The 16,240-nt window shown below is 41.5% G+C and overlaps 3 protein-coding genes across 3 annotated transcripts; 1 reads left to right on the top strand and 2 right to left on the bottom strand.

The window, feature by feature from the left end:
* Positions 1-1,048: 1,048 nt before the first annotated feature.
* LOC307269745 (keratin, type I cytoskeletal 18-like) lies at positions 1,049-4,148 on the bottom strand. Its single transcript, XM_080052774.1, has 7 exons — positions 3,753-4,148; positions 3,469-3,551; positions 3,198-3,354; positions 2,939-3,100; positions 2,704-2,829; positions 2,146-2,375; positions 1,049-1,239 (listed from the first exon to the last, which is right to left on the bottom strand). The coding sequence occupies exons 1-7, from the start codon at positions 4,137-4,139 to the stop codon at positions 1,224-1,226; spliced, it is 1,161 nt and encodes a 386-aa protein (XP_079908900.1). The 5' UTR covers positions 4,140-4,148; the 3' UTR covers positions 1,049-1,223.
* Positions 4,149-4,518: 370 nt separating this feature from the next.
* LOC307269876 (intermediate filament protein ON3-like) lies at positions 4,519-7,917 on the top strand (the record flags this gene model as incomplete). Its single annotated transcript, XM_080052958.1, has 9 exons — positions 4,519-4,677; positions 5,622-5,830; positions 6,018-6,078; positions 6,365-6,460; positions 6,548-6,712; positions 6,806-6,931; positions 7,047-7,267; positions 7,388-7,413; positions 7,736-7,917. 9 exons carry the CDS (start codon positions 4,519-4,521, stop codon positions 7,915-7,917), a joined length of 1,245 nt encoding a protein of 414 aa, XP_079909084.1.
* Positions 7,918-10,367: 2,450 nt separating this feature from the next.
* LOC307269616 (G-protein coupled bile acid receptor 1-like) lies at positions 10,368-12,939 on the bottom strand (the record flags this gene model as incomplete). The annotated part of the gene is made up of 2 exons (XM_080052614.1): positions 12,870-12,939; positions 10,368-11,461 (listed from the first exon to the last, which is right to left on the bottom strand). Exon 2 carries the CDS (start codon positions 11,421-11,423, stop codon positions 10,368-10,370), a length of 1,056 nt encoding a protein of 351 aa, XP_079908740.1. The 5' UTR covers positions 11,424-11,461; positions 12,870-12,939.
* Between the last annotated feature and the right edge of the window lie 3,301 nt (positions 12,940-16,240).

Raw genomic sequence — 16,240 nt, 5'->3', positions numbered from 1 at the left:
GTACTTTGTACTATCACATTTATCACAAAAAAGACCAAATCTTCCTCAAGAAATTTCTTAAATTAACCTAAATATTGGTGATTCTCCACTTTGATCTCTGGCTTAAGTGTTTTTAATTACTGATGGGTTTAAAGGCTCTTAAAGACAAATATTTTTTAACTGTAGTATAGATGTCGACTTTGTCCTGTTGTGCAATATGTATGACCAATACATTTTTTATTTGCATTGCAGGCTGATGATACATTATGCCAAAACATGATTCAAATGAATCATATATTTTCTGATACTCATTGGCGAATAAAAACCTTCTGGACTCAATTCCTGACAAGCTACTGAACACCACAGGTGAAATGGGTAACATGATATTTTGACTGTAATATTAGTTTCATATAAGGTTTTGTTCTTCTTTTTAGAAGGTTTGGTTGAGTTTTCTTTCACATTACACTTAGAATAATACATACTGTATGTAGGAGCTCCTTATATACTGGATGTGTCAAACATTGATGGATTATTGATAATCAGTTTTGTTATTGTGGCACACACATAAAAGTCTTATTTTAAAAGAAAAATCCAAATTTCTATTTTTCAAATTAGCTGTGCTAGTCTTCCACATTCACCTTGTTATCTCCAAAGGTAGTCTATCCCCGGTGAGAAGTAGGCTACTGCACTTTGTGATTATTTAAGTGTATGGTATGAAGGTAAGTGAGTGTATTGCCACATACGGAATAAATTAAACACTGCTCTGGTATCCTTCTTTCATAATCAAATGCATTTATTTGCAGACATCTGAGAAAACAAGCTCACAGTAGCGTTAAATGTTTGACAATATGACAAGTTGCCTGAGCAACAGAACAACAGAAAGCAGGGAACAGCTAGTTCTAGATCAAGCTTGGGCCACTTCGCCCTCGGCTTTTTTCTTTTTTTCTTTTTTATCTTCATCATCGGAGGAGGAGGAAGAAGAGGAGGACGACGATGAGGAGGAGGAGGAGGAGGAAGAAGAGGAGGAATCCTTCTTCTTTTTACTCTTGGGCTTTTTGGTTTTGGTTGGGCCGTTGCTGGGAGCCGCTTCGTTGCCGACGGCGACCTTCTGAGCCACTATGGGGTCTCCTTCAGCTGTTTCAGGGGCTTTATCGGCTTCCTCAGGGGCTTTGGGGGGAGTGGATTTGTCTTGTTTCCCAATGGCTTCTTCTTTCACCTCCTCCTGCTGTGTGGGCAGCTTCTCGTCAGGCTTTTGCTGAACTGGAATCAGATTTTTACAAGTTTCAAGCAAATAATTGTGACAATCATCCTTAACAGTTCCCTTAACCTTATAAGGTTATAGTGTGCTGCTGGAGAGTCAACAAGGCACCAACATTTGCCAAAAAAGACAAGATAGGCCTACAGAAATTATATTGCATTTGTTTGGGATTGATTTGAAAGTGAGAAGTGTTAAAATCGTCAAGAATTTGTGGATGGTGTTAACCAGTGCAGTCAGGTGACATGCCTTACTTTAAAGGAGTCATTCGATGTTTTTTGGAAATAGGTTTATTTTCTTTCCGACACAGAGTAGGCTACAACGAGAAAATCCACACCACTCTTTTTCTTCTTGGCGTACTCTCGACCAGAAAGCAAATAAATGGCTATCTCAAAATGATTTAATTCAAAATGTGCTGTGTTGGGGTTAGATTTCAAGCATTGTGACATCACTCTCAAGTTTGTGCTTCATTTTCTTTTCAGGCGGGGATTCAGAACTTACCACTTGTCAGCGCATCCTCTAAAGAAAGATCCGAGCTGTCAAGGGATTTATAAGGCAGGATTTAACATGAAAGCTAATTAAAAGTATTAAAAGCCATGACATTTGTTTTTGTTTTTTACATATTTGCATTCAAAATAACTATAATCGAAATAGTCAATGGCCGATTCATTTCTAGTCAGTGTTTGGTGTATAGACAATATTTGATAAACCTTTAATATTTTTCATGTACAAAAATCCAAAATCATAAAGTAACTAGTAGCGTGACTTAAGCTATCAGATAAATGTACGTAGTTTGGAGTAAAAAGTAGAATATTTAGTAGAGTAGCAGTATAAAGTATACCACCAATGTCATTTCACTTGAGCAAATAGGATTTGTAGGCTAAGGCTATCTAAACCGTGACCGTTCTCACCTTTCGGGATCGGCTGTCATGCCCTGAATCAGCTTTTGGTAGCTGTTGATTTCCTGCTCCAGTTTCATTTTGACGCACAGCAGGTCGTTGTTGATCTCTCCGTGGCGCTCCACCTGTGCCCTCACCTCCTTCAGCTCGGCCTCCAGGTCCCGGATGGCCTGGTTGAGAGGCGCCATGCGTCTGCCATACTCTACCTTGGTGCACAACAGGGTCTCATCCAGATTCTGGATCTGTAAAGGAAGGCATAAAGGTCTTTTTCATTTAATTAAATTTTTTAAATTTCAAATCTCTTTTGATAGTTCTATCGCTGTGACTTCCCTGGAACCTCAAACCTCTTTTAAGTGTATTGTTTTGTTATGCAAGAGCAGATCCAGGTGGCAGCGGTGGACTCAAACATGTCAGATTTACAGCAGGCTATAATGACAGGGCCGTAAGAAAGGCTTGTCCAAACAAGGACTACAAAAACCCCATAGGCGATTTCTACCATTCCTGAGGGATTATAGAAAATGCTTTTTTGGGGTGAATATTTTGTGTTTTTTTGTGGTTTTTCATGGTTACCGTGCTGTGCTGACCCTGGATCTTAATCTCCAGAAACTGTTTCCGTTTGAGCAGATCCTTGAGCTCCGTCTTTCCCAAGTTCAACTCCTCGTTGTTTTGGGCCACCGCCACCTTGATGTTGTCAAACTGGAGAGGGAAAGGAGATGGAAATGCAGAGATGAACGGATGAGAAGGAGGAAATAAAGAAAACATGGCTATGGGTTCCTGTTGGGTGGTGTATAGGCCTATAGCCTACCTTGCCCTGGTACCACTCCTCTGTCTCCTTTAGGTTCTTCTTGGCTTGCTTCTCATACTGGCTGCGGACCTTGTTGAGCATCTCGCCCAGGTTGGAATCCTGGGAGTCAATTTCCACCGTCACCTCCGAGTGCTTGATCTTCTCACGCAGCTCATCCACGTCCTACAAGAGTCCGTTTTGCGTTAATTTTTTTTTCTCCAAGATTTTCTTTAGTTGTTCAGTCGAGATTGAAGTGAAATTTTTGTACCCCGGTTCTCACCTTTTTGTGATCCTTCTCAAGGCGAGCCAGCTCCACCTTGACCAGGTCGATCTCTTCCTGCGTCTGCTTGCGCTTCATCTTGGTGTCCTCCTGGGTCTTCTCCAGGTCGTCCAGGTCTTTCTCTAATTCCTTCCGGGCCTTTTTCTCATCTTCCAGCCTGCACACAGAGGGGCAAGGAACTCTTACTTCTCATTTGGATCAAAATGTATTGATATCATCATCATTAGTTGTCTAGGATTTATTTTTTAATTGTTGATTGAATTAATCTTACTTTTTCTGGAAGTCTTCATCAGCCAGGATGCTGTTGTCGGTCTGGAGTATCAGCTTGGCGTTCTCCATGGTGATGTCTTTGATCTAGGGAGAAGAATGCATGATGTATAGCCTATATTTTAAGCTCATTATTTAGAACATTTATTTACTTAATTTAGCTTTTAAATGTTGAATGCATTTCTCAAAAAATTGAAAGAAGTATCAAAAAAGATACAGTTTTGTTTAATCGGTTATTTGCTCTCCAAGATATAAAGAAAAATAGAACAAATCTATCTGAAGACCAACCTGCTTCTTTAGGTCCTCCAGGGGTTTCTCGACCTTATCCCAGTCGCGTCCCTCGGGTGTCTTCCTCTTGGCCAAAATCTCATCGATCTGTTTTTCCAGATCGCTGTTCTCCTCCTCCAGCTGCCTCACTCTGCCCAGGAACCCGGTGAGCCGCTGGTTGAGGCCGCGCAGGGTCTGCTTGTCGTCGGCCGGGGCGGGTGGAGCGGCGGCCGGAGCCGGCGCATCAGCGGCGGTGTTTGCAGCTCTCGCTGGAACGACGGGAGAAGCGGAGTCTCTCTCCGTGTCGTTGCGCAGTACGTTGCGCAGCCCCTGCAGGCTCGACACGGACGCCCGGGAGCCCCTTCCCCCGGCTCCACCGAACATGCTGGCGGCGGTGTTTGAAGGCATGACTGCTGATGGATGAGAGAGGCTTGTTTCAGACAGAGAATCACCTGGTGGATGTGATGAATAAGCGTACAGGTGGATTTATACCTGCACTTTTACGCATGAATCCGCCCCCAGTGATGCCATTGGCTCCTGATGCCAAGCACAAACTGGTACAGAGTGGAAATTCGGGTATTTCATGTTGACATCTTCATTTTTCTCATTAATTTCGTACTTGGCGTCTCTGGATTGGAGTTGAGGGGAGGGGGTGTGTCCCTGTCCACCTTTAAAATCAGGTGATGGGAAGGGGCTGCAGGTAGGCTACATCCAGCGCTCATCTGCTCAGTGTTCCAGCTCGCCGTTGTCTGTGTGTTTGAGTCAGCTCACCGTTCCAAGCCGCAGCATGTCTAAACCGGGAGATTTCAGCAGCCAGACCTTCACCCCCGGCGCCTCGGGACCGGCCAAAAGCGTCCCGACCAACAGAATCGACCCGTCAGGAAAATCCAGGGAGAAGGATGACATGGTTGGACTCAACGACAAGTTCGTCAAGCTGATTGATAAGGTTTGTAAATAACATTATTATTAGGCCTATTAGGCAGGCATATTATTATTATTATTAGGTTATTATTATGATGATGATGAGGATGAGGATGAGGATGATGATGAGTAGTAGTAGTAGTAGGCTAGTAGTATTATGTATTATGTTCGGTTGAATAATGTCATGCATTCTATTGATTGTTAATAATTTGCATGACAGCTAGCCTAATACAGGGCTGTGTATTAAATTATCGATTCATCTATAAATACCAAATACTGAAAACAGGGAGGAAGAAAAAAAATTATAAAAACAGTAGGCCTACTGTATTTATTTTACATTTACATATTTCCTGTTTTTCTTTGGCTATGACAAAATATATTTATTTTAATTAGGTAGGCTACTTAAAATAGCATAATCTTATTTATTTGGGCATTATACATTATTGTATGTTGTCTTTGTTTATTTTTTAACCACTCATTTAAACTTGCAATATGTCATACTAGTTCATAACAAATCTATTTCACAAGAATAGAAAAAAAAAAAAGCTTGAATAATTGTGCTCGTTTCCCGTGCCTCTGTCTTCTCTTCTGCCATGAATTCTGTGACCTGGGGCCACAAAAAGTGTGTTATTCTGCAGCAGGCTTCTTCACCTTCATTTAAAACGTGGGGCATGTAAATGCAGGACGCCACCTTGTGGACAATGACGTAACTTTAAGTCTCAAGTCAATTCAACAATTTGTCAACATAACCTGAAATAAAAATGTAAATTTAGACTCAAGGTACAGTGTTGGTTTTGGAGTAGATTGGGAGAAATAAAAAGAGATTTAACACATGTATGTGTACCCCCTAAACAGGATAATAGGCTAAACACATATTTGGAGTGTCCTAAAAAATATCTATTAGGCCTACCTGTCATCATCAACGTGAACCGCATAATACTACGATGTAAAACTGTGTCTCTGTCGCAGGTGAAACACCTGGAGGACCAGAACAAGAAGCTGGACACCAAGCTGAAGATCCTGAAGGAGAAGGACGACTACGCGGGGAAGATCGACGCCATCGTGCGGCAGCTGGAGAACGAGATGGAGCAGCAGATCCAGAACCTGATCCGCGACAACCAGAAGCTGAAGGCCGACCTTAACAAGAAGCAGGACCAGGTGGAAGACTCCAAGAAGAGGTCAGATTTAGAGTGAATGACTAGGCACAATTCTGGGCCACTGTCTAGATCTTTAAATATTGTCCATTGTTCCTGCACTAGGTCTATATCTTTTGATTTTGGTTCCAGTATTTGCAGATTTTAACCATCAATTATGTCCTTATTGGCACAAATTAATATTTAACCCTCTATTTTCTTTTGGTCTCAGCTTTGAAGACGAGATGCTAAAGAAAGCGGACCTGGAGAACAAGTTTATCATCACCAAAAAGGTGCAATCAGCATTGGTTCAAAGTTTCAAATCCATTGTTGGTACTAACTGAAAAGAGTTGTTTCTGCATATCTTCATTTCATATATATTAGACAGTGGCATAATAATGATATATTTGAAGTAATTCCATCACTGTGTGCCGACTCCATATAGCCTATAGATTTTGCACGTGTTTGCATGTCTAACGTGTGTGTGTGTGTGTGTGTGTGTGTGTGTGTGTGTGTGTGTGTGTGTGTGTGTGTGTGTGTGTGTGTGTGTGTGTGTGTGTGTGTGTGTGTGTGTAACAGTATGTGGATGAGGGTCACTTGGACACAGTGGAACAGGCACTGGAGCTGGAGGACCTGATGGGAAAACTGGACTTCTTCAGAATTGGCTACGATGAAGTAACAATGGCGTTTATTTTATTACGTTTGTTCTCACCTTCGTTTTGTTCTTTCTCTCTATAAGACACTCTACTTTTCAACACGCAGGAGATCAAGGAGCTGGAGTCACAGGTGCAGAATGAAAAGGTGGTCTTGCGTGACAACGGCAAACGCTTTCTGGACATGGACGAGATCATCAACGGCGCCAAGATGCAGTATGCAAACATGGCGGCCCGCACCAGGGAGGAAGCCGAGCAGTGGAACCAGAGAAAGGTTGGCGGTTGGCTTTCACAGATGCTTTTAAAGCCTACATAGGCCTACTCAACGTTATTCACACATTTGCGTTTATTTTTTCCTGTCCCATAGATGGACGACTTGGTCCTCAATGTGGGAGAGCGTGAGCAAGAAGTACGTGATGTCAAAAGGGAAATATCCGACTTGTTGCGCCTTATCCAAAGGCTTAACGGGGACCTGGAAGCCCTCGCAAGAAAGGTTGTGATGATGACACGGATTAAAAAAAACAAGAGTTCTGGCCTAAGTAAGCGCCTATAGTGCATCTAAGCATCCCCTGATCTTCCCCTTATCTGTTTGTCTCTTGACTTGTTAGGAAGAGGCCCTGAAGAAGGAAATCGACGACGTGAGGACAGACGGCGACAAGAACGTGGTCCAGGCCCGGGCCAACGTTGCCCAGCTGGAGGAGGGCTTGAGGCGGGCCAAGCAGGAACTGGCCAGACAGGTCCGCGAACACCAGGAGCTACTTAACCTTAAGCTGGCCCTGGATATCGAGATCGCCACCTACCGCAAGCTGCTGGAGGGCGAAGAGGAGAGGTACACGAGCACTGGGGATTTTTTGGGGGGAGGTAGATTCTTGGTGTGTGTTTTGAATTGAATGTATGACAGGATGCATTAATCTTGCACTAATTCTCTCTCTGCTCTATCTCTGCGAAGAATGAACTACCTCATGCGCAACGGAGGTGAGGAAGGATTTTGTTACTCCTAAATTAGCAGCCCCTAAAAATCTTGGCATGGCATATCTGGGTTCATTTGGTTGCTTTGTGGTGCATTATACTTTTTTTCAATACAGATGCCAGTATTAATAATCTAAATGTGTGTAATGAAAATGCATTTAATCTAATCATAATACATTTAACAGAGTAAAAAAACCTGCATCTGATTTTATACATACCAGCTTTCTCATGCGTGATTCATATTGTGTGTCCAACTAAAATTAAACCTCTCTTCTGCTCAGATTTCTAAAAAACAAACCAACCAATCCAAGTCCTTGCTTGCATGCAGACACTCAGATGCAGTCGAATCAACACCAGCCAGAGAACCCACAAGCCCCAGAATTTACCGAATACCCCCATGCAACCACCATCCTGCCAGCATACCCTGTCTCCAATAAACGCCTCCTGATCCGGGTTGATGTGGAGTCTGGCAGAGTTGTGTCCGAGAGCTCCTATTATACGGAAGACTGACTAACCATCAAACCCTATACGTCTGCAGCATTACAGCATATCCGCAAAATTTTAATTCAAAGAAAAGTTCTAATTAAGTTTAATTAAACGCTTGGAGAGTCCTAATGCAAGTGACTTTTATGCAATAATCCCCTCAGTTTGTGTGCTTTCTGGTAGTGAACAGTAACTATAGCTTCTCGGCGTGTTGAACGATTTTTCTTTCCAGAATTGAAGGCTTGAAGTTGGAGAAATTGTTGTTTATGTCAAGCTTTTTGAAAAAGGTTTCTTATTTTCAGTGTTCCCAGTAGCATCAGTGTATTTCTTTCAGTTTGTAATCTCGTACTTTTGTCAGCTAAATAGGAACACGTCTTTGTGAAATAAAAAAACCTACTTTCCAATGTTCAAATGGCTTTCCATATTCTGAATACAAGAACACCTTTTGTGTTGCCTGTTCCAGTGGTGCTACATGTATCTTTACAAAATGTGGCAAGTGTTGCTTGGCAAGCCTCGAAATGCTGTCAAATCTCCTCAACTTTTTTAATTCTTCTCTTTTTCTTCCTCGACACATTTTGTACCTCAAAATATGCCAAAGTAATCACAAGTTTTTGCAATGGAATACGAAGGATGGATAAAGCAACATGAACAATGATGTCTCGGCTCTGTCTTTCTTTCTTTCATTCACACAAAAAAAAACACATGAAGAGTAATACTTTAAATCAATACATTTAGGGGAATTGCGCCTTATTTGCCAAGAGTTGGCTGAAAAGAATGATATCACTTGCGTATCTGTGCAGTTAACATGTAGCTGGAGCCAGGAGGCGTTCAGCTTAGTTTAGCATAAAGCCTGGAAACATATTCATTAACATGTGTGTGTGTGTGTGTGTGTGTGTGTGTGTGTGTGTGTGTATATAAATAAATATATATATATATGTCATATCTATTGTTAAAATAATAACAATATATATATATATATACACACACACACAATATATAATTGTAGGCTTAGCTAAGCTAACAGGCTGCTAGCTCCAGCTACATATTTAACAAACAAATGTCAAAGTGGTATCAATCTTCTCCTTACGTTCTAGGAAATAGAACAAACAATTACATTTTCCAAAAAATCTTCTATGTGAAGAATTCATACACAACAGTTTTTTGTAAATGGAGTTAAAGGTTCCCACTTTAAATAACAGTCTGACGATAGCAGCTGGAGCCCGACAGTCTGGTCCCGTCTTCATTTTCCCCTCCTGACTTCCAGACACATTGTGGAAATGTGGAAAACATACTGGAACATGACTTAGCAGAGCAACACAGTCAGACAAGACATAGGCTACAGACAATGCATCCCATGATAATACCCCATCTTTCCTTATGTCCCATAACAGTGTGTACTTGTTTGCTCTAAAGTTAATTAGATTAAATCATGGGTTTCCTCATCAGCTCACATGAACTGTCTGTTTCTTTCACCACCCACACAGCCTACTGTCTGTACACATTAAAAAATGACATTGTGATCGGGCAAACAAATTATAGCATGACATGTATTCTGTGTTTAATCAAATGTCAAATAAAAATATAACTTCCCTTTGAATAGATCTCTCACATCAAATAAAAGTTGTATCCTTCGAAATGAAGGTCTGTTTACAAGCAGCAGATGTTTCCCCCAAAGAGCAGCGCAAGTCTGCTTTTACGATATTTATTCTTCCCGTAACATTTTATTTACATATGGCAGAAACTCGAAACATTTTCATATCCAACTTTTAAAACACTGGGATGGTTTCCACCCGTTTCCACCTTGTGTCTTCTCGCTGAAGCCTTAATGTCCTCATGTCTTGTAGACGTATAACGGACTGTGGATGCATCCCTGTTCCCTCTTCAACTTGCATACCAGTATAATAGATAAACACCAGCGAGGGACGTTGGAATAAACATTGCAGAATGGCGGGAGGGAGGAAGGTTGACAGATGAAGAAGATCTATGACCTGTTCAGCAGGCAGCACAAATAGAAAAGAGGATACAGCCTACAGTATGTAAATACATACTGTAGGCCTATTTATATGATGTACAGCACTGATACAAGAAGACAACTTACATTTCAGCTTTCACATTTAGCAAGTTATAAGCCTTGAAGGCATGGAATTCAAAAGAAATTAGCCTACATGCTACACCTCAGCAAAACCAACCCTTGTTTTAAACAAAGGTTTTTTTAAAGTTCTCATAATTCTTATTCATCTTTCTAATGTCTCCTAATTGTGTAAAATTAAAATTATGAAATGTAATAGTTAACCATCAGAAAAACTTAAAATAGTAACACTGATTCATACATTTTAGAAGAATAAACTAAATGTGTTTTCTCTACTGAAATGCAGTATTGGCCTTGATCAATAAACTATAAAGAAGCAGCATCAACCCTCGCAAACTAATTTCTAGCAGATACATCCTCATAAATATTCATTTCCATCAGTATTTCCTCACACCGCCACCTCCTCTGATCCCTGCGTCCTTCCCCTCAATCCGTCTCTAAGCTTCCGGAGAAGCTTGCATGCGGGCTCCGTGTACTCCCTGTTGGCCAGGCCGAGCACCAGCGGCACCACCGCCATGCTACCGATACCGGTGCACGACAGCACGATGTGAGTGGTGGAGCTCCACTTGGTGTCGCTAATCAAGAAGGCTACGCAGACGTGCATGTAAATGAGGTAGGGGACCCAGCACGCCAGAAAGGTCAGCGACACGGCCACCACGCAGCGGGTGTAGCGCAGGTTCAGCCTCTGCTCTCGGTCTGAGGCCTGGCTTCCCCGTTCCACTGAGCGATGGAGGCGACAGATGTCCTTCAGCTGGCCTCGGGTGATCCACAAAACTCGACCAGTCATGCCGGCAATGGTGAGGATAGCAGGCAAGACGAGGCCGTACACCTCCAAGTAGATGAAAGCATTTGGGAAACTTCGCCGGTAGGAGCAGCAGGCGGTTCCATTTGTTGAACAGGTCGATATCGGCGTCGTCCTTTGGCCGTTCTCACAGCAGTCGTTCCAATCTGGCCCGGTCCAGTTATTCCACCCGAAAGCAGGCAGAGACGCGTACAGAAGCGGCGGCGCCCACACAGCCAGCAACGCCAGGGGGAAACTGCGGTGCATCCATAGGTTGTTGTAATGCAAGGGGTCCACGATGCAAATGTAGCGCTCGTAGTGGACCATCACCAGGTTGAAAAGGAACGCCAGGAAGAGGAAGTTGGGGAAGATGTGGACCACCATGCAAGAGTTGAAACTCAATTCCCGGTTGAGGCCCATCAGGGGTATGAACGGCAGCGCCACACCCGTGCACAGGTCGGCCACCAGCAGGCTGAGGAAGAAGTAGTTGGTGGTGTTGTGGAGCTGGCGGTTCCAGGCGATGCCCAGGATGATGACCAGGTTGGCCAGGATGATGGAGGTGGACAGCGGGACAGTGATGGCGTAGATGAGCTGCTCCCCAGAGAGCAGAGCGTTGGAGGCGTTGCCGTCCATCATGTGCTTGATCAGCAGACTTCCTCCCATGTGCAGCCCGGCTCCAGTCCCATCAAGATACAGTCACCCTGTGGGGACGAGAGGAACATCGCTTAGGGAGCAGTAGATGGAAGATGGTGCCATAAAACATTTGAGGGTTAGGGTATCAAGTGAACGTCAAGTCGGGAGGGGTAAAGATACATCGCTATAGATCGAAATAATGATTTTTGGCGAAAGATCGAACTGTATCAAAGCAACACCCAAACAATAATGCTTATCGCCGTCTTTACTATACACTTTTGTTTGGAAAATCTCTCCTCATGTCTGTGTGTGACACTATTTCCACTGAAAGAATGGATTGAATATCATTTAAATTTCTGGAAGAGCTCAGAAATAAAATGGTACAATTGTAGTTTAGTTGTTTTTGTCAGTTGACATGGTTGTGTCCTATCACGCCAGACTTCATGATATTACAAATATTGTATCGTTATTCAATGAATCGATTTAAGATCGTATCGTGATGAAACCAGCGATGTACACCCCTTTCTTTGTAAAGAAAGCACAAACAGCTTGGAGAAACTTGCAGAGGAATTGCAATTGAAAAAAATTAGTAAAGTAAAAGAATCGCTGCTTACTGAAAGGGAAGATTTTACAAGAATGACTCTCCATTTATTTACATTCACCTAAACTATGTATCATATTTTCTTTTTGGTGTCTTTGTATTAGAGAGAAAAACAGGCAAGCTGCAGGAAACTTAAGCAGACCGCAACTAAAGAAAAACATTAAAAAAAGAACAGTTATAGCCTGCCGTGTGGATTTCTGTCATGTCTTGACCGATGAGACACATTTAAGCCCTTTGTTAGCGAGCAGAGAGAAGACAACACGTTAACAGACAAGAGGTAGCTTTCATTCAATTATTCATCAACTTTTGCTCTGGAGTTACACCTCCCTTTCATCCCTTTTTCATTTTAGAAATTGATACATAACCTGGAGATCATTTATTAAATTCAACGTTATAGAACACAATAATCAACATTTTTATGTCTATATGCTTTATGATTAAGCATTATTATGCAAGGTTTTCTCCCAGATAAGTTTTTTTTATAGTTGATGTTTACAGTAATATTTTAAAATGGAACAATTGCTTTTGTGATAAAGTGAACATTATGTTTGATAATGACATTTCAAATAAATATCGCAACATTCCGGTGTTTCCATTAATAAGTACAATAAGCACACAACCGGCTCAATAAAGGGAATTTATGGCATCAACGTCCTGTGAACATTACAGCTGGAATGCAATTTGGCCTCATTTTATGCTTTCTTCCTGGTTATGTAACTTTTGTTTCTTTTCCTCAAGAGCTTTCTTCTAATAAGAGGCATTCGGTATGAATTTCCTTCGGGAAATGAAAAAGTATATCACAGTTCAAATAATTAGCAATCATGCAATTCATGTTATGCAGAAACATAACCAAACAAATCCAGTGAGACTTTTACCTTGGGGTGATCCGTCCATTCAAGTATCCTTTGACAAATGAAATGCAAATAGTTCTTCTGAGTAACTTAAAGCCTGTTCCCCTGCATGTCATATCCACAAGCAGGTGTCCACGATTAACCTCAGGAGCTTTAAGATTGATTCAGTGACGGACACCTCAGCACAAGCGAGCAGTCAAATGTGAGGCAGATACTTTAAAGGGGAAGTGCACACTGGAGGAGGAGGTGAAAGCGGTTAAACTGTATGTCTGTGTTTTCCTGTAGGAGGAGTGAGGGAGGGTCACTCAGTGGATGAGGCAGCAGTGCTCACTAACCCTTCACCTACAAACCCTACTTCTTTGTACTTCCTGCAGCGTAGCCTCATGACATACATATCTTCATTACTGTCCAGGTTTGCAGTGCATGAAGAGGATGGATAGCTGTTATCATTGCCGCCTAAATATGATAAGAGGATTCCAGAGTATCAGCAGCAGCAGCACTGGCATGTGGTTCACTTTCACACACTCCAGGATGGCCTTCAGACACCTTCTATTTCAAAGCACACCAAGGGATGAGCATATGATGTGGAAAAAACCTCCAACTTACAGCATACATGTCTCTATACCTCTAACAAAAATAGTACAAATAAAGAGCCTACAATAATATTTTTAGCAGTAAAAGGTGAAAAATGTCAATTGTTTTTCCAAATATTTAGAAGCATTTTGAAGTTTTGAAGATCCAAAAGCCTAAATAGCCGACATGTTAATATATAATTACATTTGGAAATACACTAAAAAGATAACAGAAAATACAGATGCTCAATTAATTTATTCCCGTAATTTATTAAGAAATGTAAAAACAATCAAGCTACTGCCAGACGCAGTAACTAGCAGTAAGCTAATGTCAACTCTCTAGGAAAGAAAAGAGGATTTATCTAACAAAACGTATAACTATTTGTTCAAATCCAATCGTAAATTGACTTTGCTTGTTTTATTTATATTATTTTGTATGACTATAACTTCACCAGTAGCTATACCTTTTGGTGTCCGAAGTAGTCTTTAGTAATAATTCTGATTTTGTAGCCTAAATGAACTTGACAAAGCCATAACACTGTTGTAGGCTTAAACAAATTCTAAGATGTATTTGCTCCTTTTATTTGACCCCGGAACTGACCCAAACATGCCTTCGACAATGTGCGTACGTCTTAAATTCATAAACAGCTGTCACTAGGCCTCATTTTTAAAACAAAGCGTTGGATTGAGGGCCCAAGAGTGATCTGTTTTGTTAGCCAAACACGGAAAAGACTCCAGTTAGCTGATAGTCTGAAGCAGACCCCGCTGCTGGTTGGAGATGGACGAGCTCCAGTCAGATAATGCTTTTTAAACAGAAACGTTCCTGAGCGTCTGGGGGAGACACTATGCAGGACAGGAGGACACGAAACCACAACATCTCCACGCGTTTACAAAGGAGGAGATGGAGCGACTATGCTTTCCATGGAACATCGGGTCCTCCTCAACAGTAAATCAGTGATATAATCTAGATTGTTTTTTTTCCTGTCTAATATTAACATACACAGTGGAAAAATGTAACATGATATGATTAATTAAAGATAGCCTACAGTCAGATGTTGCAGACCTCCGTTGGCAAGGAAGATCAAAAGTGTTTTAGCCACGCGAGCTAACGTCTGCTAAAATCACTTAAGCGTTCCAGAAGACACTGGAAAGTCAGTTTCATTATTTTTTAAGATTATGACAATGTTATTCTGTGATAACAAGTTAATTATCTCGTAATCACGGGGTATGGCAGCGAATTGATGCCACTAGGGAAAAAAAGAAGCTTATCACATTATGTCTTATCATGAAATCTTAAATTATCCAACAGCACGAGAAACTGTCTCTCAAACACCACTTTTAAAAAATGTCAACACTTCCACCTTGACTTGACTTTGGCCTTTACAAAATAACAACTCCCACAACTTATTTTATGAATAATTATATGAAATGGCTTTCATTTAAATTTGAAACCATAAATTTAGGAGTACATTTTCCATAAAATACTGACTTTGCTAGTTTTATATATTTTCCCCCAAATGTTAAATAGATATACAATACGTATATAAAAAATAGCATAATAACATTTATGTAAAATGTGTCACTTTTAAGAGCAACTGAAACCTTAAACAATATTTTGTATCCAGTTATTGTCCTGATCTCTGCAGACGCTACCAACAAGTTTGAGCAGTTTGTGGGACAGATGTATTTTTAACGTGTGTTTGTCCCTTATCCCCGTCTTCCTCCAGAAGTGTTTACCTTGGCACCAGCACCTGCCTCTCTCTACGCTTAACTGATTAGTTCTAAGCATCTGTTGTCAGCACGGCTGCCCTGGGTGAATATAAGCTACAAATTTAATGGATCAAGGTTTGATCCGAGGGCGATAATCTTTCAGGCCATACCTGTTTCGCCTTTGTCCTCGCACGGGCTGACCTTTGAGGCCAAACACCAATTGTGACGGATGAGGGAAATATCCCACGTCCGCTGAATGCCACACTCTGACAGATGTTAACTTTCCCCTGGTCGCTGGTTGAGCTCAATCCCAGCAGTATGCAACAATATACACATGGCTGTCTTTTATTTTGCACTTTATCTTCTGACAACACACCAATAGACAAATGCCTTCTAGAAGCACACAAACACACAACATGTTTGTGGCGTGCAAGTGTGTCACTGCCTTCCTGTCCGGGGATGAGTTATGCGTGTACACCATGGTGTGCACATCCAGACACGCACAATGAATGCATGAGCTGAGGAAGAAGCACTTGTGCACAGGATTGACGGTTGTTAAAAGTCAAGAGGAAAGTCTGACGTGAGGGAGAAAAATAGCAGAACAACAATAGAGAATAAGGAAAATAGCGAGTTTCGGCCTTGAGAAGAGACTTTAAAATGCACAAGAAGATGTTAAGCCACTTCAGGGTTATCTGGTCTTTATCAGCATCTTAAAAGCACACACTCCTTCCATTCAATAATGCCATTTTGTGAGTCAGGGAAGAGTTGTTTTTGTATTTTGCACAACCTTTCACCCAAAGCCAAACCATAAAATGCAATAACTTTGCAACCTATTCTTTTAACCGGCTCTTATTCTTCAACACGCACAGATATATATGTCAGCAAACATACATACGCACTGATATGACCAGCAGCTTTGGTCCGTAGTAAAGCACTTGCAACAGAGTGGCTGGTGAGCTAATGTGTTTTTTCCTCATTGTAGTCAGGGCAGTAAAGTGTCCCGATTGCTCTTTTGCACTCATTTCATAGAAAGCGTAAATGCTTGATAGAATGACAGCTGTTCACCTGGATTCAAGTTCTATGTAATCCATAAGAACTGGAAAAAGTAGGCAT

Source organism: Ammodytes marinus (genome assembly GCF_949987685.1).
Source record: "Ammodytes marinus genome assembly, chromosome: 24".
Lineage (NCBI taxonomy): Eukaryota > Metazoa > Chordata > Actinopteri > Uranoscopiformes > Ammodytidae > Ammodytes > Ammodytes marinus.
The sequence above is the reverse complement of the archived record's forward strand: the minus strand, read 5'-3'. Positions and strand labels throughout refer to the sequence as shown.